The sequence below is a fragment of the Siniperca chuatsi genome, linkage group LG7 (assembly GCF_020085105.1).
Source record: "Siniperca chuatsi isolate FFG_IHB_CAS linkage group LG7, ASM2008510v1, whole genome shotgun sequence".
NCBI classification, from domain to species: Eukaryota; Metazoa; Chordata; class Actinopteri; order Centrarchiformes; family Sinipercidae; genus Siniperca; species Siniperca chuatsi.
Window position 1 is genome coordinate 21,710,822 of NC_058048.1, and position 23,746 is coordinate 21,734,567.

Below are 23,746 nucleotides of genomic sequence, written 5' to 3' on the forward strand. Positions count from 1 at the left end.
GCTGTATCCAATGTGTAACAAAGCAAATAGACACAAACACAAACCACAAGTGAAGTTGCAAACGAACTGAACCTCTTTATTTGGACTGTCAATGATCCGACATATGCTGCATTTCAGACCATTCACACACGCGTGACAGTAAAAAAGTAGAGTAAGCATGGGATGCAAAAGGTTCATAAAATATTAGAAAATGTCTGGGGAGTCATCAGAATTAAATATAAATTGTACAAGACAAATATATGCAATGTAGCCAACAGCTGGCTGCATTAATTCAATAATTAAGCCTGGCAGGGACATTAACACGACCTCGGGACCACTTGGTAGAAGTCTCCATATGACACAGGCTCTGTACCTCCTAGTGGATGCTTGGTATGTGAAAATACACCAGGCTGAACTTATGAAGTGCATTTCCCAACTCATTTCATGCATCACTGGAATGTAAACATGGAGTAAACATATTCCTTGGCCTGTTTTTAGTGTTCAGTTTACTCATAATCACATAATTTGTGGCTCAGATAAGCATTGTCATCTCCTGCTGCATCTTCATTATGCACAGACACTTGCAGAAATCTGCTGCATTGTACCTCTGTGTCTATTTGCAGTAATATGAGGGCTGTCCAAAGCTACAGAGGCTATGAGAAGGATCATCTGAACCATTTGTAACATAACACAATTGATATACAGTATAGTGAATAGTTAAAAATAAGATAGCCGAGTCAGCACTGTTAACTCACAGAAGTCGTTTTTCGTGGGCATGAGAGTGATGCGTTTAGTAAGTCAGATCTATCCAAGAGCCTGCTCTGAAGAAATCCATGACTAGAATACTACTCAACACCATTAAGTCAACATATTGAAGATGCTGGAGCTGTGCATTACAGGCACAACATGAACAGTTCATCAGGAAATTGACAGCTAACAGTTCAAACACAAGGCCAGGAAAAGCTATTCTCTCTTGTCACCGCACGACCAGAAAAGCAGACATTACATACCTCATACAGTTATCACTGTAAATCTACTGAGACTCATATGGAGTCCATGGAGTAGGGGGGTAGAAGGCTTTTGTTTTCAGGTTCTACCCAGCCAGCTCATGTGCGAGGAGGCGTCAGTTCTTTAATGTGTTACATAATGAGACAATGGAGTATTCATGACATCACATAACATGAATTGGGCATTATCCCAGAGAGATGTAAACAGTGACATTTAGGCGATATAAACATACAACATTAGTTGCGAGATTTCTGCTCTCTAGCTGTTGGTGACTCTGGGCACCATCAACCTCCTCTATCTACAACAGTGCTGTATTAGTGTGGCAAAACATGCGATTATAGAAAATAAGCATAAGTTATCAATATCAAGGGAGAATAAAAAATACAATTGGAAAAGATATCTGTAAATAACCATCTTTACTAGACAGATCTCCTATGGCTCTGCTGAAATAAAATGTGAATGGTTATCCCTGCCTTATGATGCAACCAAAAGTGATCCAAAAGTTAAGACCATATTACACATACATGCACCTCCGCTCTGCCACATTCAAAGACAGAGGCTGTATAAGACAGTTTTTGATTCAACACTGATACCACATGATAATGTTAGGGTTCTGAGACTGAAACACATTGAGACACAAACAGAAAATATGGACATCGTCAAGCACCTGGAAAAGTATGATTCATCAAATCATCACGTTGGCCATTTGAGGAAGAGGGCACTGCGAGGGTGAGACGCTGCGCTCCAGGGCATTTATTACAAGATCAAGCTTCATTTTCCAGAGCCAATCATAAGGGGACCAGAGGGTTGAGATGGGTTTCATTTAGTTTTCTCAACCAGCATTAAGAGTGTATATTGAAAACACTCTACCCTCCTCGCTTTTATCAATTCTATATCAAATCAGCTTTTGCACAGTACAAACATCACCAGCCCTTATTCACCCCTCTGGGGATTCCTCGGCACAAAATGAGATTCATCATCATTTATGTAGTAGGGCATAAAATAACAGAGACAAATTGCAGCTGGCATAAATTCTTCGAACTGCTGTTCTTTTTAAAAAAATTATACCATTCTGTTGCATTTCACTACAAATATCCTTCTCAAATTAACAATCGCACAACCCTTCTCTTTGGCTTTGCAGAAGTTTAGAGGAGGACAGTCACTTTGATTATGTGTTCAGGGAAAACAACTAAGACAAAGGGTATATGCCTACGGTTGAATTACAAGCTTTTTCTCAATCCTTTTGGTCCTCCCTTTCCTGCCTTTGCCACAAAAACACATGTTCTCTAGAGAGGATAAAAAGAACCAAGGAAAGCTGTCTAAGTTTCAACCAACACAACCCCTCACTAGCACTGGTTATAGAACAATTAGGGTGTCTAGGAAGTGTATTGGTATCTGTATATCAACACGTCTACAAGTGGAACCTCAGTGAGTGTATCCTAGGGCCAATTACAGTTTGGTGGCTAATATCAGAGATAGTTTAATAAAAGTGCCTTACTTCTGGCTGGAAATTTTTTGAATCTACACATTATGTGGTGCAGGGGCTGTGTTCTGGAAAGAAGCCTTGCTCCAAGGCAGGAGGAAAAGAAGAGTAACTCATAGGGCAGAACCCCTTTAAGACAGCACCAATCCACCGTTTTTCTCTCAGACCACGGCAAACTGAGCCTCTGCACATCATGTCACAGTCCTGCAGGTGACATGGAGCAGTTTTGCTTGTTTTTTCCCCTGTCTTGCAATATAATAATCATCTGTATTCCATTTTTAATAAACTTAGTTGTATATAATAAAGTACAAAAATATTAGAGAACATACACAGTTTTTTTGTCATTTTGTAGTGACTGCTTTGCCTGGTTTTCTTAAGCGTACGTATATCTTTGTGCTGGGTGATGAGGAACTCAACAGGCCTCAACTGAAGTGTATTTTTCCTTTCTTCTTTTCATATTGTTGATGTCCGGTCTGTTCCATCTGAGGAGGAGATTGGAAATAAATGTTTCAAGACATTTACAATCATAAAATATACTGCACCATTCACATTTCATCCTTAAAGAGGTAGTTCACAGTTGGATAGTTGTACTGATTTTTCTCCTTTTCCACAGGCATTAAAAGTTGTTGATGCCTTTTTATGTGTCCAGGAAATTTTACATTCATTGCATGCTTTTCATGCATTTCTATGGTGTGTCAGCCATTGAACATAGCATTTTTTATATTTATTAGATACAGTATTGGATGAGCAGCAGCTTCTTCCACAAGTTGGGAAGATACAACTGACTGCTGAGTAAATATAAACTGAACATAAACAACATCCTAACAATTACTTTGGAACTACTTTCTCCAAAATATGCATTTGTTCATCTGCCATGGCTTTGTATGCAAATGAAAGAGAACATGATGTTTGATGTAATTTCTTTGTTAATATATTATTATTATTATTATTATTATTATTATTAATAATAATAATAATAATAATAATAATAATAATAATGGAAATGGTTAATGGAATATAGTATTATTATTATAAAATCACATTTAGTTTTAACAGCAATCTGTGGACAAATGTCAGTGTGTATTTTCCTACTATTTGATCTCTTAGACATCCAGAAAGTGAGCCAAACTAGGCTAAACTCAATATTAAAACATACTTTCAGACTGTACACACAGACACAAAAAGACATCAGTAACCTTATGTCTCTGAGAAAGGAAGGAAAAGAGTTTATATTCCCTTAATTCCATCTAACTTTTATGCTTTACTAAATTCATGCAACAGGGATACCTTTCTACGTCAGTCATAGAATACTCGGGACACAGTAAATTAATAGAGCTGCCCTTAAACTTGTTTGACATGATCATGCAAATTTAGTCATTCAAATACACTATACGATGCAGAGAGGTATGTATGTCTGTGCCTTTCTCTGTGCACAAGAGGAACCTGACTTGACTAACGATATTGTATAATTTAGATGTTATTAAATATTAATACACAAATATAACTAATGAAATATGAATTATAAAAGTCAACAGACTCTGTTTGCATAAGAAAAGTTGTGTGTGAACAAATTAGTATGTATTGTTTTACTATAGAGACATAAACTGTTTGAGAAATCCTGTTCTCTCATTGCATACCTATAAAATATATTAAGGTGTTGTTGGTAGCTGTGTGAGATTTGCCAGCCAGTGGCCTATTTAGTACCGGGCTGCTGAGGACACTTACCCCCTAAGGCATGCTCTGTCATACTGAGGCACAGTGACTCCAGCGTGGGGTTGATCTCCAGGTCAGCACCTGGAACTTGGCATTCTGAGGGAATGAGTAAAAACTGTCTCAGTCCACAGGAAGATTAAGGTTTATATTACAGTTAGGATTGCAATAAAGTCAATTTCTTTCACACACAAATGTTAAAAAGCAACTGTGTATTTTTCTCTAAATAGATAATGTCTAAAGAGGATTAATTTGCCAATTTTACTTGGAAAAGAACAGTTGCCATTATCAGGACACAAGTATGCTTTATCTGGTTTATGGGAAAAATACCCAGTTTAGGTGTGCTGAAAAAGTTATTAAGTTAATGTAATGTTCAGATAATTCTTTGACCTGATAGTAATCTACGAACCAGGTAATTGAAACAAAACAGATTCCACTGTTGTATCTGCCGCTCATAAGGACCAACTGAAACACCGGTTTCCTCATGTGGTCACTTGAGTTGCTTGTTGTAATGGAATCTGTTGTAAAGCGTGTGTACCAGCATTGATACAGCTTCAAAAATGTTATCATAACTGGCAAAAATCACAGTCAAAACTACAAAAAATAACCCTAGTAAAAAACTAATATTCCTTTAAGTGTGTAGGGCTCACAGGGGACAATGTAATTCTTAAAAGTATTTTAATAAAACATATTTCTACATGTTAAATGACAATGTTTTGGTAACATTTGTGCAGAACCATACTACAGTATGTAAAGCACGTAAGCACATCTATAAGACAGTCATTACTCACTATGTTTTCATCACATCAAATACTTGCTGCACCAGAAGTGCCAGATACAATCAAACTCAAGCCATAGTGACATGATGCTATCAGATGTAAATGTATCCTGTCTGAACATATACGTACGTGAGACCCTTTTCACTGAGGTGAGGTGCCAGATCGCCTCTGCAATCCTCTTCCCTAGTTGTATGGCTAAAGCCAAGTGTGTATTTTATGTTTAGCATGAGTCACAGCTTACATTTCACTTGCTCACAAACCAGAATGTGATCACAAGTGGTCAAACAAGACGCTCTTGAGATGTATTCTGATGTCAGTTGTAAACTGCAATCTGTCTCCAGTGGATGCAGACATGATATAGAATAATACTGGTCTGAGGAGAGACAGAGTGAAGTGAGCTTGAAAGTGAAACCTCAGTACACAGGCCGGAGATGACCATTTGGGTGTTTGACGCTTAACTGATCTTTATACTCAGCTGCAAGACTGCAATAATGAGCTTGACAGCTTTAAATTGGATCATTTGGAGTACCCAGAAGAATACACTGTTAAACTCTGTTGTATTACTCTTGTTTTGTCTCTTTACTGAGAAACACATCTTTTAATAGAATAGGGAAGAAGGAAGTTACTAAAGAGTATCCAAGTAAACTCCTTCCAGTACCTATTGTTTGTCCACTTTTATGTGCTCTCTGTACATGTATGTATACTCCATTCCTTAGTTTACTATGATGTTACGGTATACCTAAAAAATGTGATTAGTTCTGTCTTCAGCTGAGGACCTGTGTTGCATGTCATACCCTCCTTTCTCTCCCTTTGTTTCCTGTCTGCTTCTATATTGTCCTATCCAATTAAGTCAAAAATCCCAAAAAATAATCATAAACAAAAAACCAAACACTTAGATGACAAGGTGTACATGGCATGTCATGTGGGTGCTAGGCATGTCAGCTCTAGTAACTGAAGCACGGTTAATAGAGAAAGGTGCAATAAACAACATTGTTTTCCCCCACCGTTAGCTGTCACTGCATTAAGAAGGAAGATTTGAACAGCATAACACTAACTGAACAAGCTCAACAGTTCAGCAACACTGTCCACACACTGTAATCACCTGATGCACAACGATTTAGGAGGCATTGTCTATGGTCGTGTGAAGGTCTCTAGGTTTTAGTTTGACATGAAAAATGTCTAATAATTGTGCAACTGGTTCTTTTCAAATATATTACATTTTGTATATCCAGTCATAGTCAGTTATGGATGATGCTTTATAGAAATACTGTATTATTCATGTTTTTGGTTTTCTATATAATTCGGAACGTAACAACATTAGGAAGCAGCTAGAGCCCCTAGCTGTAGACACAGAAACTGTAACATTGCTGCTGGGTTCATACGTCTGTTATGAATTTTTGGCTTTCACACTGAATGCTCTGTTATGGAAACGTCCTATGATGACTCTGTTGAAAAATGACAGGACTGTTAAAGATGAATTTGCAATTCTCATGTGTGGCATCTGGCACAGGAGACAAGGCAACCAAAAGGTTATGTATATTGTACAAGATGACTGTTTACTGCAACATGCAGCTAAGCTGTCTTGTTATTTTGTCCTTGGCACAGAGGGAGAGCGGCTCTCTGTTTTGGCATCTGTCCAAATGGCCTTTTTTTTATTTTTTATTTTTTTTTACAAAAATTGTGTAGCTTGTGTTTGCAAAACCCACTAACAGAAACAAATCTGCCACATCCAAATGATTTCTATTCCATTAACCATTTCCAGGTTAGCTTGAAAAAATGTATTTGACTTGAGGACCTCTAGATAAGCAACATGTAGTTTTTCCTTATCAGAATCCAGGGTGTGTTGTAAGTTGTACAGACTGTAAAGCCCCATGAGGAAAATTTGTGATATTGGGCTATATAAATATAATTGACTTGACATGTAGGTAACACTAGTGTGGAAAAATGTAAACAGGAGATGAAGTGAGGCAAGACTGACAGTTGTAGTTACATTCTGGCAAAAAATACAGTATATCAAAATGTAAACAAGGACAGGGATAGACTGTAGGTGAGTGCATACACCCATGTTAATAAAGAATAAAAGAGGCTTGACCTCATACAATACCTTGCTGCTGGAACATGAGCATGGTTTGTGGGGAAGTGTGGACAGGGAGTGAGTGGGTCCGCTGCACAGAGCTGCGACTCTGACTTGGCATGCTGTTACTGCCCCCAGGGTTGGCAAACCACAGGTTCTATAGAGGAAAACACAAGCTCTCATTACACAAATGCCACTCATCCTGAGAGGTTGGCATGGTTTGCTTATCTTTCAGCGAAGTCATTAAACAGAAACTCTTCAAACTATGATAATTATCAATTCATATCAGAATGCGATGCCTAACTCCTTGTACTATCTTGTGTGTACTGGTTAAACTGCCAAAGTCTCCTCTTTTTTCACTTGTTTTCCTTTCAAAACAAATGTTTACTAAGGTGAATTATGACTCCTTGGGCATGTCATCATGTGGGTCAGTACCTTCAATTTTCCTAAATAACTAACTAAATAAATAACTACCTAATAAACTGTGTATTTAGGTTTTAGCACAAAAAGTTTTCCTTCAACTCAAATAATTAAAATCACCAAAAAGAAAAAACATGACATGATTGGTAAATATGATCTATCACAATTTAAAGCAAGCTACATGTTAAAATGCTCATACTGACTTGTCTACCCTGGCCTGCCAGCGCAGGACTAGTGAGCGTGTGGCGTGGAGATGCTCCCCCGATCCCGCCAGGACTCAGAAGACCCATGCGCCCAGCTGTGAGCCCACGAGGGGTCATTTGGAACTGCCTTTGGCCACGCCGCGCTACACCTCCACTCACAGAGCCTGCTGTGGGGAGGGAGTTGGACCCATAGGTCCAGCTGGAGTAAAAAAACAAACAAACTGAAATCAATGAGAGTTAAGAGAACTGCATGTTTAACTGCTGAAGCTACTTCATATGAAATGGTTATTATTTGGATGAGGAAGAGAGTGTGAAAGAGAAAGGAAGGAGAATCAAATTAAAAGTTAGACAGTAGGGATGAGTGCAGTGAGAAGGTAACATTCAGCTGGTGTGACATCTCCCCTGCTAATAAAGAGATCAAAGGTAAAAGAAGGCCAGCAGAGTCTCACCCTTTCTGTCGGTACACAGGCATGTCCAGCATAGCTTTCCGAGGGAAGAGGCGGAGCAGTTTGAGGACCTGCTGCTTCCAAGAGACCAGCCTTTTCTTGTGAGTTTCTGTGAAAGCCTGACACAGAGAAAGACACAGCACACAAAAAAAGGCATCAGATTTTCAAAGAGCATTAAAAGGGTTTCAGCAGACGCGCCTGGAATTTGTGATTTAAAAAAAGGAAAAGAAAAGTTTTATTCTTCATTTCAAGAGAAAAAAAAATAACTATAGATGATTACAAGATTCTTTAATACTAACAATTCCTGTAAATTTGTCTATATGATATTTTCATTATTTATTTTTATGAGGTATTGTTTTTTTGTGCTGTAAGACCATTAGGTGCATTTACAAAAATGCACAAATGCATGCGTACAAATGACTGAAACATGTTCAGCAAATGAAAAATCTTCAGGCTCTCACCTCATGTATCAGACACTTCTCAATGAGCTGAAGGTAACAGCTGATATTCTCCTCATCTGGTCTTGACACCAGCAGCTGGGTGCACACTGAAAAAAAAAAAGAATCCGGGGTTTATATAGTCATGTCCATTAAGTAAATTCAGATCTGAGGGATATCTGTGGATATGGATAGTTTATGAATTATGTGTTTTATGTTGAATACTGACATGGACAGAAAATGCCTTAATAGCTTTATTACAGTATTTTGTTATGCTGCTGATTGTATCTTATGTGTGTGTTAACATTTTAAGAGCATTTCCTATAAGGACAAATCACATAACCACCTATGTAATCTACGTGCAATCAATTTCAATTTGGGAAAAACATCTTGCTCTTACCTTTACCCATGACACGGGTGAACTGTCCAGCAATGTCGCCGTCTGAGATAGGTGTGGCTGAGGAGTCTCCATCACAGGAAGGTGGGTTGTGGGACTGGAAGCCCTCTGAGGCCTGCTCTTTGTCTGCTCCTGTTGTAGTGGCTTCTGAAGAGGAAGTGGCTGTGTCCGGGGTGGTGGCTGTGTCCGGGGCGGTCTGTGCTGCACTGGCTGGGCTGTAGGCCTTGATGGGTGTGATGATGATCTGTTGAAGCTCTTGGAGGGCGTTACGCAGGTTTCCACCTTCCAAAATATCCTGCCATGAGATGACAACATCAGTGTCAAATGGTGTATAAACTATTCAGAGATACGTTTTGGGCTTAAGCGTGATGTGAGTAGAGAGGAAGATGTCTAAGCTGTAGATCTGGTTTTAAGCCTTAGGGACAACAAACATTTGTCCTATAGAAATATCTTGGAGGAAGACAGTAGTAGTAGTAGTAGTCTCTACCGGCCGTGCTCTGTGTCTGTGCCAATAAGCAAAATAGGAATTTCTTGATGGAACTAAATCAAATGTCACATGATCATCAAGGAGTACATACTTGTGCCTTTTTGCAGAACAATGTTTCCTCTTTATTTTGTATGATCATCTCATTTGAATTACCTTTTCTAAAGACTTGAGCACACTCTGCCTCTCTCGCAGTTTCTGGATACTCAAGGCGATCTTATGCCGTGCTCCTTTAGTGACATTCTAAAAAGGAGAGATAGAAAGCAACAAGATGACATGAGAGGCAGGCGAGTCATTTCTGTGAGAACACTTGGCAATTTATACAGTTACTAAATAACAAACCTAATCACCATTTGTTACATTAAAGCCAAGGGGCAGAGGCAAAATCGCACCATTTGTATGTGTGACTGGCTCAATATAACTGTAGGGTGCGTTGCTTAATTTCATGCCTCATTGAGAGTTGATGTATCATCAAGTTTGAAGACAGTAATGTTCACAATTGATATGGAGGGTGGAAAAATCAAAGCCCGGCCCCAGTGTTTGTAAAAGGGAGGCTTAAAAACCTGCGACTCCAGGTGCTGCTCTGTGAGAATCATCATCTCCTCATAGGTCATCTGGGAGAAAAGTGATGCATATTTATGAAGGCGAAGACTCTTCAACCATGCAGGAACATCTAGAACAAATCCACATCAAGGGACAAAAAAAGTAATGTTACATTTCGGCTTATATCACCACAGCTGTTGGCTGTGCACGGCTTTTACCAGAGCCAAATGTCATGAGCGCCCTTGGCTCAGTTCGGTATTGAACTCTGACCTTTCATGCCACTGCCATCCTCCTGGAAGGTGTTGCGACTGGAGCCCTGTTCTTCTGTCTGCTCACTGCCTGAAGAGGCAACGCTGCTCTGGGGTGACAGGGGTGCGTGGTCTGTTGGAATGAAGTTCTGCCGGCCCCCAGCGTCATCCTGACTAACCCACTCAGAGCCACAAGCCTGGAGACTGGAAGGAATAACGCACATGGACTTCTTCAGAGGGCTGGGCTGCATCTGCCCACCCAGACCTGGCAAGGGAAACAATTAATATATGAGGAACAACAGAAATTCTTAGGAATTCCTATGAAAGAAATTAAAGAAATTTAACAACACTCTAAGATCTTTAACAAAATGCATACCGTTTGCAGAATATGTATGTATGTCTACAATGGTCTCATGTGCCCTTACCTTACCAAACTATTTCCTCATGTTTTCCACCAATTTGAAAAATAAGGAGAATGACAAACATACCTGCGTTATTGCTGTTGATGGGAGAGGACATCCCGCCTGGGAAAGGCATGTGTCCGTTCTGGCCTGCTGGAGAAGTGCTGGATGAAGGGGACTTGTCGTGCCAGGCATGGCCGGGGTCCAGAGCCTCAGCAGAGCTAGGCCATTCATCTGAGCCCTGGCGCGGGTGGTAGGGACTAGATGGCGCCCGGGGTGCATAGCCACTGGATAGGTGCTCCTCCAGGTGGTTTAGCCACATGGCAAGAGAGGTGCGGTCATCCAGTGTGGTGGCAGGGTGGATGAGCGCGTAGGACAGTAGCTGTCTGCTTTCTTCCACAAACAGGCTACTCTCAATAGTGTGACTCAACACCTTCTGCAGCAGCTTCATGTACTCACATTTGGCCTCACTGTTGCGTGGCTGCAGCAAAGGCAGATGAGACAGCAGCAAGGACACAACCTTCTCTTTTGGCTCCTGATGCCACTGGCTGACAATTGCTAATGACAAAGGGCAAACAGACAATTTCACCAGCGATTAATCTTTTATTACTGGTTATAATATAGGCCTTCTTCAATTATAGGAGAAGATAGAACTAATAGTGTTTCATAATCAGAGATAATCGATAATGTATAATAAAACACTCGAAAAACTCTCAGCTACCTGCATTGTTGGCTTCAGCTTCTAGGATGTGGATCTCTGTGCAGTCTGCCAGCCAGTGTTCAAGGCAGATGTGTAAGAAGCGAGCCTGGGTGCGGGACACCCTCTTCAGGAGGGACAACAGTGCCACCGTCTGTTCACACTCATTCCAGCCCTTGAACCAATCTGTGAGGATACCTACCTGGTCTCGGAACATCATGGCGTGTCTCCTCAGTAAGGAGAACAGGAATGCGTGGATGGGGAGGGGGTACTGGAAAGACTGCTCTCTCAGACACAGACAGGATCAGTCTCACCCCGCACAGCGGGGTCGTATTTGCAACAGTCCTGGGATCCCCTCAGACTGGACCGAGGGGCCCTCACATGGTTCAGGTGCAGAAGGAACTGCAGACAGGGACACCGTGTAGATTATTGGGAAGATGTCTTATGAAGTGAGGCTGAAAGTGTGTGTCAATTGTAGTTGGTAATGACACAAACAGGAAAAGCTTTTTTTTTCAGTCTGGCATGTTCAGGATCACATCATCCGTGCCCTATTAAATCAACAGACAAAGAGAAAAACCTTAGATGACATGCATTCACCATGACACCAACCACACATATAAACAAGTGAACATGAGTGTATTGACAGATTAAGTCCATCTATTCCTCCCACACACTTAGTACTGGAATATGTTCTTCCTGTCATCTTAAACGGCCTTGTTTATATTTGGGTACGTACATTTTTCTGCACCAAGGCTGCAAACAAGAGTCATGATTTTCTTAAATGATGGAGATGGATAATCAGCTTCTGGGAGTGACAAACTGAATTGAAAAGATTATGGCACACACAGCCAATATAAGACAAAAATACTTCAAAGCTGCCATCCTTTTATGATATTTAAAGGATGGCAGTGATGAGGAATATGACATCAAATGTCATCCTCAAATTGAGTTTATGAACTTTTCCATAGTTGCAAGATTGGATTCTATATGTAAAAATGAGATGAGAAATATCTCAAAATAAATCCTGCGAATCAATTCCAATTTTCAATTGAAAATCTCAGTGATAAGTGTGACTGTAAGGTAAGCCTTGACTAATAAACTTTATCACTTCAGAGACTTCTGTCCATCTGGCCCATGCTGCCTGAGTCATATCATAATGATAAAGGCAAAATTAATTCACAAAAGATGTGCCAAACACATTATCCTAAAGATGAGAGTCCAGCTCAGTAACGCTAAGAGTAATAGGCTGCTATCCAAAGAATAAGGGTATAAGGGCATCAGTGCCCTGTATCAACAACAGCTAATTATAACACACTAGTTATCCGCTACTGAAGAAAAGTAGAACAAGCTAACATTACACCCTGCAGCCTAGCATTAGATAGCGGTTAGCCAGAGTTAGCTTGGTCTAGTGATGTTACGCTCGAAGCAGACTACTCGACACATTATAGACCTGTCAAAGTATAAGTATCGCAGCAAGATGTTTCGATGCCTCGCTTCACAACGCCAAAAATCCTCAAGCGAGGCCTCACCAAATAGGTGTCGCGCTGAATACGGGGTGTTCTTGTCAATCTGCCTCAGTATTTAGCGTAGCTGTAGGCTCTGTTTAAAAGTAAACGGTTTTTATAATACTAGCTTTACTTAACAAAACAAGAATAATGAAAGCAGTAAAACCACTTGTGTTCTGACTGTTTCATCCTAGTCTCTGATTTAATCCACCCATACATACATACATATAAAATACCAGTGGTCTGGCCAGCAGATGTCGCCATTTTTGACTATATTAAATGCTTCGAAACACTGAACCATTTTCAACTCAATTGCTTCATAGTGATTCAGTGCTTCAGAAAGCTTCGTTTCCCGCATCACTAGCTTGGTCGGCCTAGTCAGTGATGAGGGATTCAGTATTTGTATTGTTTTTCGTTAACGCTGTTGCTGCCCCTTTTCTCCGTTTCGTACTTCAGTCTTAGCGGTGCAAACAGGGACGTTAAAACGCAGTTTTAATAGACAGCAGGTTGTAGCTAGTTGACTTGAGAAAGTTATGTGAGTTGCGATTTACAATAAACGGACTCAAAACGTTTGTTGTTTACCTTTGTCAGTTGTCACTGGTTAGCAAGCTAGGCTAAAGTGCTAATGCATAGCTAGCTCGACGGTAGGGCAGGGATAGCTAACTGCTAGCGCTAGCTCCTTAGCTAGCAAGTTTTGCTAATAGATGCAATAACGTTAGCTTAGCTGAAAGAAGCGTAGATTTCGATCCCATACGATGTATTCCTTAAGGATATTCCTTTACAGCGGCAAGCTCCAGTGGTTTCAAACATACCATGTTAAAGAATGTATGTACAAAATGTTTATTGCAATGCAAAAAATAAAGAGTGTACGCCTGGAGAAATCTACTTCGATTTTGAGTTGACGTAAGACGTGGTACAACGTCATGCGTCTGGACGGCACGTAATGTTTTGTTCCGCCCACAGTCTGGTTAATAAAAAGGTTCCCACCGGTTTCCACCCTGACATATATGTCTTTTGTTTTTGTAGTAAAAGTAGGCACTACAAGCATGGTCATATGGAAAAAATTAAAAACATTCTAACCAGAAGACATTCGTGTTATATTTATATATATTATGCTATATGCATAGGTATGAAATGTTTTGTATCAGGTTTTCTGTGCAGAGTAACTTGGCTGATTGTTACTACTCAATGTAGAATAAATTAGTGCTGCACCTAATGATTATTTTTCATTCTAGAATAATTTGTTGATTATTTTTCTGATTAATCGATTCATTTGTAATGTCAGAAATACAGAAACATCTCCATTGTATGTTTCCAAAGCCCAAGGGGATGTCTTCAAATTGCCTGTTTTGTCTGACTAACAGCCCAAAACCTAAATATATTTCATTTAAAATCATATAAAGCAGCAAATCCTCACTTTTGAGAAGCTAGAAGAATTTAATGTCTGGCTTCATTGTCTTACTCAAAGCCAAGGGGACTGGACCACCAACTCTACAATCAATGGCCAACCACTTGAGCTACAGCCACCCCACTTGATAAATTACGTACATGCTAAATGGATTATTAACATTTGTGTCAATTCATATTCTCATGATCTAGTAATTCATTAACTGACTGTTTCAGCACCAGAGTAAACAACTGAGTGTTTATTATGTAGGGAATGTTTAATATTATTCTATTGTGGTATTGTTAGTTTAAAGGATTTGAGGACCTGTTCGAGCTCTGAAAATTTCTATTTGATGTCCATCCCTGTATGGTAATAGGAAGTGAAAATAACCCTAGTCCCACTAATGATATCACACTGGTGATAGACAACATGTGGTAAAATTCAACTTCAAACAATATGGATCTATCAAAATTGAACACAGTCTCTTCTGTCATACTAAGACTGATATATTGAAGATATTTTTTCCTTAATGCATTACATATGCATTAAAAGATGGTCAGACGGTTTCATACAACACTCGGCTGATCTCGCACACTGGAGTCATCTTATGTGAAAACAGGAACCAGCACTGATGCATGCTCCAGCTGTGTGTCAGCCCTCCCCTTGCCATCTTAAGGAGGATCTTGACAGTTTGAGACTAGCTGTCAGCCAAACTGTTTCAGGAAGGCAGTGTCACCCTGAAGACAGAAAAAGGATCCTTTGAGAATGGTAGGTGAAACTGATGCAATTGTTTAAAAGATGTTGCTGTTCTGTTGAAATTTACTGGATTTGATGAACTGTCATATGTAATATTTTTGTGTATATATTTTTTACTTTACCATTGCGACACAAGTCGACCATCCCCCGCACTCTTTCACAGGAAACTACATTCTTGCATGTTGCAGCAAAAAACATTTCCTGCCCTCAATATGTCAGAATAGTGTTATGAATGTTTAATGCATCCATGCAAGGTGGATACCTCAACATCTGAACAGATCGAGCTAATGTCTCTTACCCCCTTTCTTTGTTTTTATTTCTGGCCTGTAATCCACTTAACTTTATCACACAATTTGATTGATATTTTTTTACACCATTTTGCAGTCAAGCTCTCTGGTTGTGTGTGAAGTGGATGAAAGTCTGAAAGCTAAACTGAGAAAGTTTAGATTTCGAAAAGAGACCAACAATGCGGCCATACTAAGTAAGTATCACATACTAATGATGAATGTTAGTTACTTGCATTCTCCACTCTAACACATTTGCAACTTGAACAACACAAATTTAAATCCCATACAAATATCAGTGCATCAACAAATATAAAACGGAACCAAAAGCCTAAATAATAATTCTTATTTTATAGTGAAAATAGACATGGAGAAACAACTTGTTATCCTTGAAGAGGAATATGAGGCAAGTTACATTTTGTAATTGGAATATGAGGCAAGTTACATTTTGTAATTTTCTTTAAAAGTTACTTAGACTCAACTTTGTCTTTTAGGACATCTCACTGGATGAGTTGAGAGAAGAACTTCCAGAGCGGCAACCCAGATATCCTGACTGAATGAATTAAACAATGAATATACTGTATATGAATATAACAACATCCTCAAATTCACACAAAGTATATTTGCAAATTCCTCTATTGAAACTGCAATGAGAAAATCAGTGTTAAAAAGTTGAACTTCTTTGACAAAAGTGCACATTCATTGTCTACAGCTACAAATATATCCATGCTGATGGGAGGGTGTCTTACCCTCTGTGTTTCATATTCTCCAGTCCAATGGGTAAGTACTTATAGTATCTTAAATCAAAAGTAATCTTTCTCCTTAGATTAAACTACTGTTCTGCTTAACAGAATAACTCAACTGCCAAATTAACAGGTATCTCGTCTGTCGCCACTTTATTAAAGTGTACTGAAGCGATGAAGGTGGCATGTATTGGATTTGTTGAGGTATGTTTGACTGGTCACATTACAGAATCCCTTGGAAAAATGTCAATTTAATTTTAACAGGATGTAAGCCAGAGCAACAGATGATGTATGCAGGCAGCAAGAATAGACTGGTTCAAGCTGCAGAGCTCACAAAGGTAATTATTTCAAAATTAAGACCTATAGTTTATCGTAACTCCAGTGGTATGTTGAAGAATGATCTAAAATAAACTTCTTTCGAAACATTTAGAGACGTGCCTTTAATGGTAAATGTATCAAATACTGATTATAGAGATACTCATTGCAAATCCCAGGTTTCTCAGTCTCTGAAATCTGCACTCAGGTATTTTTTTTATTGAATCTTTTTTTCAGACCTGTAGCTGTCAATCACCATAGTAAAATGGGACAATTCTTGAATCTAGACCAATCCTTTAGTTTTAAATTGATTGGTAGCTTGTTAATATTTTTAGATATCCTTTGTTGTTTTGATTCTTCTACCCCACAATTTATCAGTAACTAGCTTGAGTATTGATGAGGTAATATCGCTGAACTTTTTTTCATTTTTTTTGACGTTGTTATTCAGATTTTTAATGTGACAATCTCTGCTTTACTCTATGAGGTCTTTGAAACAAGAAACACTGATGACTTGACAGAAGAATGGCTGAAGAACCAGTTGGCATTTTTTCGCTGAATATACATCTCCCATATCTCTGATGCTATCAGTCTTTTTCTTTGTGAAACATGCCCATCGATTTAAAGTTTCAATTGTTGTGCACATTATTGCTATTAAATGATTTACTTTATGAAATCAAGTTTTAAATTTGTCAGTTTTGCATTGAAATCAATAATTTGATATGAGCAATCACCAACTTTTTCCAACAAAAGTCTGAACTGAGCATCAACTAAACAAATTAAATATTTAATCATTATATATCATTTTAAAATGGAGCACAGACAGTCCTGTACTTCTTGGGTTAATTGTAAAAAAAAAAAAAAGCTGTTAAATTTATGGGATTATCTGCTAAAAAGGGAAAAACAAACAACCTTTGACGCCTGAGTTTCTTACAAAATGTCACCTGCATTTTATTAGCAGTTTCAGATCCGTAACACAATGACATATGTCAAAAGCAGAGAGAACAAATCGTTTTTTACATGATCCTGTACTGAATATCTGACAGACAAAAACAGAGGAATGGTGTACAAATAGCTACTGGTGCACACTTTTAATCTACAAATAAAAACTGGATTGAAGAGAAAACCAATGAGCATCTCGCACACAAATTTCATTTGATATTACAGCCCCAGACTGAGCTAATATTAGGATCAGGGACAGGGTACCACTGCCAAGTTTGGAGCTGAACATACAGACAAGATAGGTGGCCATCACCTTGCTGTCCGGACCACAGATCTTATTCACTGTCACTGGCATCACTGGAATCTGAGCCCCTCTCACTTCCACTTCCACTCTGAGCCCTCTCTGAGCGGTCACTGCTGCGGTCGCTGTGTGCTGGAGAGGCACTGCGACTCCTGCTGCCTCCTCTGTTCCCTCCTTCATCCTCGCTTCCACTGCCCTCCTCCCCGCTGCTCCTGGCCGAGTTCTTGGGCTCGTTGTCATCACTGTCATCGTCACTGCCGAAGATCTCTTCCTCATCTCGCAGTTCTCTGGTCCTGTCCTCGCCGCTTTCGCTTCCGCTGCCGCTTGCCTTCCTCCTCCGCTTCCCTCTGTGTTCATCCTCTTCATCGTCTTCTCCCCTTTGTTCCCGGTCTTCATCTTCCCTCTCAGATTCACTACCGGAGTTCTCTGCCTCACTGTTCTCGCTGCCCTTCTCTTTCTCATCACCTGGAGAAAACAATTCAAATATCACAGACAGAAATAGAAAAACTGATTTAAAAAAAACAAACAAAAAAAACCCAACTGTCATCAATGCAGATAGTGAATGATTTAGCAGATGGAAATTGCAGTGGTAGAGAAGAAAAGAAAACTGACCAGAGTCCTGCAAGTCCTTGTCCATGTCTTCCTCTTCATCTTCTGGCTCATGGTTCTCCAGCTGAGCTTTACGCGCTTCCTGAGAATCACAATGAAAGGGAATCAGTCATCAGGACACTACTACTGTCCAAGAACCCAGTTTTATAAATAATGCTATAACAGTTCCAGTCATTAGTTTAGATTAGTTGAGTCATGTTGGAAAGCATGGCTTAAAAACAAAATACAGGCAAACACTGACTACAAAGCAGTACAGGGCCGTCCACACCAAGAACAATAACGATAACTATAACTATGTGAGCATCCACACTGATGAAGGTTCTGTAAACAGTGGCCCCAAGCACGCGCTGCGCGCTCAAGCTGTGTCACTGACTGGGCAGATAAGGAAAATGGAAATTGATGACCTGTTACTGCTGTACATTGCGCAGAGAAACAAAAAGAAAACCAGAAGGATATGGGTTCATGAAATTCTTAGGAGTTAGGAGAATCCAATGCTCTGTTAGGAGAGTTGTCGTCTTTTGAAGACAAATTTTATTCATACTTTCGTATGAGTCAACATCAGTTTGATGGTATCCTGGCAATCGTCAAAGAGGACATCAGTAAGGACCAAACGAACTTCAGAGACCCCATCAGTGCCAAAGACTGTTGGGCAGTACGTCTAAGGTAAAATTAAGTTTTTTTTACGTTCAACATGGCAGATGTTGAACGTAAAAAAAAAACTTAACACTGTAAAGTTGGATGGATTTTGATTGGCTGTCAGCGTTTCTATCGTTCATCAAATCACTCTGAAAGTGATCCCAACGATATCGTTCGCCACTGTCATTGTCGTTATAGTTGCGGTGTGGACTCCGCCATTCAATTGAGTTAGAACAATTTTTAAAACGATATATTTAGTTACTGTTATAGTTATCGTTCTTGGTGTGGACAGTCCTTTAATCTAAATAATAATGTGATATTAACAAATCACCTCCCCAATTGCATTTTTGTTGCTCTGCAACTACTTTTAGATAACATTTGGTTGAAGACCCAACTGAATTTAATCAATATTACAACTTTAATCTATGATAAATGATTTCTTAAATTTTTTTTAATAAACAGTAAGCTTTAGTTACATGATAATTCAGTCACTGATCTTTATTCAGAGTTCTCCTTCCAACAACCAAGTACTGTTCAATAAGTGACACAAATACCTAAAAGAAAATTTTAATCTAACATCAAGAAAAAGAGGGAAGTAACTAGTACACTCACCTGGGCTTCGAGTTCCTTCTCGTTCATATCTCTGTGCTTGCACACCAGCACAGCGTTTGTGGTTGACTGTGCTCCAGCCTTGGCTCTCCGCTTGCTCAGACGCACCCTGCAGTACAGAAGACAGGCTGTCAGAGGACAAGGCCAGTTTGCCATCAAAGCACCAGATATCATGGTGGTGGTGCCGTTTGTTTTGTGCATTACCATTTGACACCATACTTTCTAAAGCATGACAATCTACGCTTACGCTTGATCTAAACACACCAGCTGCAATTATTCCTGTAAAAAGCATATCTCCCTTTCTTGATTTTGAGGTGCAATGACAAATAAGTCTCTTCTCTGATCAATGACTTACCTTGTCTCAAGCTCATTGTAATAAACACCATCTCCATCTCTGAAGATAAAGAAGTAGTTCTCTTCATAACCCTTGCTGGCTTTGTTCTTGACATTCCAGTTGTACTCCCTGGCTATCTTGTAATCATACCTGAAACACAGAAAATAAAATGCATTATTACTTCCTGGTATGCAACTTAAAAACAAGAAAAGTAACAAGGTGATAAGTGATAGTAACAAGGTTTTAAACGCAGCAAAAAAGATCCATGATTCTCTTGATGTAATATATTTTTACTCACAGATCCTCAGGCATATAATCCATCCCCTCGTCGCAGTCTCTCTTGCGTTTGCGAATTGTTTCTTCATTGGGCAGGAAGTAGGCCACAAACTGATTTCCTTCCTCATCCATCATACCTCTGTATTGAAGAGACACGAAACATAAATTAGTATTTATGCAAAAATGTTACTTTTGAAACACACATCCACACAACAGTTACCTGATCATGGCCTGAGACATCATTTCCACTCCTGCTGGTCCTGATATGTCTTTAGGTGCAGGATCAGAGTCAAAGATGACCTGAGCACATGGGTTGATCCACATCTGGGGAAAGAGAAAATGTTCAAAATATTATAATATAAAGTGCCAGTTTGACAATTAAAGTACCTTAAACTGACAAAAAACAAGCAACTGGAGCAACAACAGATATAACTGTTGCCTTTAAATTTGCTGCAGTTTATTGTGGACCTGCACATCTCCTACTACAGTGCCTGTGGCATGTCATTTTAAATCATCCACAGAGACTCTAAAAGTCAATAAACGGAGTGAAATTATAGCTTACCTTGAAGTCTGGGAACACAGGTAGTACCTCCACAGGAGTAACTCTGGGTTTACTGTAGTGCTGCGTAATCTGGAGAAAAACAACATGTTTACAAACCATGGCTCATTTTCCAATTACCTAACCACGCACGGTGACCAAGAATACTTTTGCATTTTAGGTTAATGTGCTGATTTGCTTCTGACAGCTGGCCATTACTAACAGTCTTCTACTGCACAGAGCAGCTCCATAGCAATAGCTGAAGAAGAAGAAGAGGTTTTGTCTTATCCTTCCCATAAATATTGGGATGGATAAGACATTATTTAATTTTCCCACAATCCCCCAAACCCATGTTCAAACTACTGCCCATTTCACTCTTCAAGTTGCTTGAAATATAAAGGATGTTAAACAACAAGGATTTGGGCAGCCTAGTTATATGCTCGCTCACAGATTTCTGTGCATCCTCAAACGTCTTCTCAATAGCAGAAATCTGGCTGTCTCTGTCCTTGTAGATTTCTTCTTCTGTAAACTGCTGTTTGACAGATACACCAATCCTAAAAACACAACATGTCTAAGTTATACACACCCACATACACAATATCATACACCTATCTACTTTCATTCATTTAAAAGTGAACATGTTTAGCCAACTTACTTGACTTCCACTTTCTCATTGGAAACGCCGTATCTGTTAAACTCTGTAGAAATATATTCTGTCTTTCTCATCCACGGGACCACTTTAGCATGCTGCTGTGATCTTATAGGGAAGAAGAAAATGTTTAAACAAAAAAATCTCCACATGAATCTATAACAACATAAAAGTTGCTTATTTAGCAGCCTTACCTCTTCGAACTGGATGGAGCCTGGATGTCCTCTTCCAACAGTTTTTCATCAGCCGGATCCAACAGTACTGACAATTTAAACAGACATTTGATAAAGCAGGGCAGTCTCTGAAAAAAATTAAGAATAGGATGTGACATGTAACAACAACTGGAGACTTACTATTGGGGTCTATGCGGTAGGTGTCTGGGTTGATAAGATCAATGGTGACCCCAAGGTCTGGCTCAGTCAGGAGCTCATGCTTGTGCTGCTTCTCTAGAGAAGTGGCTTTATACTGTACAAACCTGCCACAACAGAAAAACAAACATCAAGCTGTGCCCATGTTCATCAGTGTGTACTCCATAGATGGAAAAGATGGATGTTTTACCTGTGCTGATCAAATGGATATGTGATGAATTTGGGGTCAAAAGGGATGTCAGGCAGGCTGTTGCAGTACTTCACCCGACAGACGACCCCTGACCTGTCATGGGCACAAAAGTACAGAACATACACAGTTTGAGTTACCCAGACACATTTGCATACCTTAGTACTACTTTTAAAGAGGCACATTCCAGATTACTGTACATAATAGTAAAATAGTTAATAGTGCTAAATCGACTTACCTCTCTGGAACAGTTCTATGTGAAGATGGCCTGCTTGAAGAGAAAACAGCCTTTTATTAGACTTGTCACCATCTCTCATAAACTAGTGCTACAGTATGACATAAAAATTTCAGTGAAAGGTCATTAACAATGTCCTACTGCCTTATTCACTGCTCTAGTGTTATGCTTGGATGGATAGATGTTGTTTACATTTTTTATACAGAGAATCCCTGGGGAAACCACCCACTGAAGAACCGCACCTGGCAGAATTCAACCCTAATAAATGAGGGCGATGTAATGCCTAACCTATTACAAGTTCACCTTGCAAAAATGCACACCATATCAAGTAAATACTTCTCATTATCTCATTCTTGCCTTAAAATAATTGTATACGTGGTAACGTTAAGATATAAGTTTAAAATGCTGTTTCATTTGTTACGGGAATTTGCTAGGTAATACCTAAAACGTTACCATCTGTACAATCTAATGCAGTCCAATACAGCTGTTTTACCATGAAATCTACTACGTTACTGTTAGCATTCGGACTGGCTAACCTTGGCTAGCATAGTTTAGTTACCATTAACCCAATATTAGCCATCTGATTGCCTCTACTTTAAGTTACTACGACTCACTTATTTAAATTTGTTACTTAACGCTAAATGATCAGGTTAGCTCGCTAAGCTACCTTAGCACGCAGGTTAGCATAACTTGACGTGAAGCCTGCTTGTTTTTGTAGCTAGCTAACTGGCATTGTTAGCTAACGTTGTACACAACTAACGAGCAACCTAATTACCTAACGTTAATGTTGACGACTCGTAGCTGCTTTAACATTAAGTCACTAACATTAACGTTAACATAAATGTCCAATGTAGACAACCAGCTAGGTTAACGAACTTATAAAAGCATTTTCTTTTAACTTACCTGTGGCCGTCTTCTCGTTGAGCTTGTGTCTGAATCGTTGGTGCCATGTTTATGACAAACTGCTCACAACTAAAAGCAAACCTCTTTGTTTGCACAAATACGCCTGATGACAACCAAAATCTTTGGCCTAAGTAAAACTATATACAACTATTAAGTCTAACTTCAATCAGAATGTGTACTGCATTTTTATTTTTACCCGGCAGGATAGGATGATGATGACCCGGTGGAGGATCGACAGTCACAGCTTTGCTATATTGTGAGCGACCCCTAACGTACTGCCCTGGCAAGTGAGGTATTAGGTATCAATATAGTACATTCAACAAAAACTTGCACTTAAAAATGCTTGCATTTATTTAGCATATTGATACAAAACAACATTGACATTCTTTGTCTCAGTTTCAAAAGGAGACCAAAACTATCAGCTGGTTTTGTTCAAAAGTACACCTTTTAATTTACAGAGGAAAAAAAATGTCTGGCAGACCAAAAATCTTACTGTCTTGCAAAAAGTTATATTTTTTAAAAGTATAATTTCACTTTTATTTCATTTACTAGATATAACATTGACATATTGTTTTGAGAGAGGATTCCTATCATAAGGTATACTCCCCTCACTTTTATTTTCCTATCTTTAGATACACACACGCGCACACACACACAAATTCAATGTTGCGACAAAAAAATCTTCCAGGGCTTTCAGTCCCATATTGTGATCTTCATCAGCAGATGGAGTTTCAGTCAGGTGATAACAGGTGGTCTTATATCGAGATAGAGATACATGACCATCATCCATCCGCTGATAAAGGCCACAAGATGTGGCTGAAAGCTCTGGAAAATTTCCAGCAAGTGGACAAAGTAGAAGTATT

General features: G+C 39.3%; 3 protein-coding genes across 5 annotated transcripts; 1 reads left to right on the forward strand and 2 right to left on the reverse strand.

Annotated features, from left to right (window-relative positions):
- Positions 1–50: 50 nt before the first annotated feature.
- LOC122879415 (protein Smaug homolog 2) lies at positions 51–13,739 on the reverse strand. 2 transcript variants are annotated; one of them, XM_044203480.1, is made up of 13 exons: positions 13,397–13,739; positions 11,334–11,857; positions 10,700–11,170; positions 10,234–10,476; positions 9,984–10,093; positions 9,577–9,663; positions 8,940–9,231; positions 8,564–8,649; positions 8,106–8,221; positions 7,657–7,855; positions 7,064–7,190; positions 4,196–4,279; positions 51–2,952 (listed from the first exon to the last, which is right to left on the reverse strand). In XM_044203480.1, the coding sequence occupies exons 2-13, from the start codon at positions 11,527–11,529 to the stop codon at positions 2,924–2,926; spliced, it is 2,040 nt and encodes a 679-aa protein (XP_044059415.1). In that variant the 5' UTR covers positions 11,530–11,857; positions 13,397–13,739; the 3' UTR covers positions 51–2,923. The 2 variants fall into 2 exon arrangements, with proteins under 2 accessions (XP_044059415.1, XP_044059416.1); XM_044203481.1 differs by lacking the exon at positions 13,397–13,739 and adding an exon at positions 12,046–12,134.
- Positions 13,740–14,609: 870 nt separating this feature from the next.
- On the forward strand, positions 14,610–16,976 carry gmfg (glia maturation factor, gamma). The gene is made up of 7 exons (XM_044203490.1): positions 14,610–14,969; positions 15,342–15,438; positions 15,598–15,647; positions 15,736–15,785; positions 15,939–16,021; positions 16,249–16,322; positions 16,784–16,976. Exons 1-7 carry the CDS (start codon positions 14,967–14,969, stop codon positions 16,853–16,855), a joined length of 429 nt encoding a protein of 142 aa, XP_044059425.1. The 5' UTR covers positions 14,610–14,966; the 3' UTR covers positions 16,856–16,976.
- Positions 16,977–17,222: 246 nt separating this feature from the next.
- paf1 (PAF1 homolog, Paf1/RNA polymerase II complex component) lies at positions 17,223–23,104 on the reverse strand. 2 transcript variants are annotated; one of them, XM_044203489.1, is made up of 14 exons: positions 22,884–23,104; positions 21,984–22,013; positions 21,749–21,841; positions 21,544–21,665; positions 21,385–21,451; positions 21,197–21,298; positions 20,990–21,095; positions 20,566–20,634; positions 20,224–20,327; positions 20,026–20,142; positions 19,749–19,877; positions 19,397–19,502; positions 18,152–18,230; positions 17,223–18,004 (listed from the first exon to the last, which is right to left on the reverse strand). In XM_044203489.1, exons 1-14 carry the CDS (start codon positions 22,928–22,930, stop codon positions 17,574–17,576), a joined length of 1,602 nt encoding a protein of 533 aa, XP_044059424.1. In that variant the 5' UTR covers positions 22,931–23,104; the 3' UTR covers positions 17,223–17,573. The 2 variants fall into 2 exon arrangements, with proteins under 2 accessions (XP_044059424.1, XP_044059423.1); XM_044203488.1 differs by having other exon boundaries at positions 21,984–22,016.
- Positions 23,105–23,746: the final 642 nt, after the last annotated feature.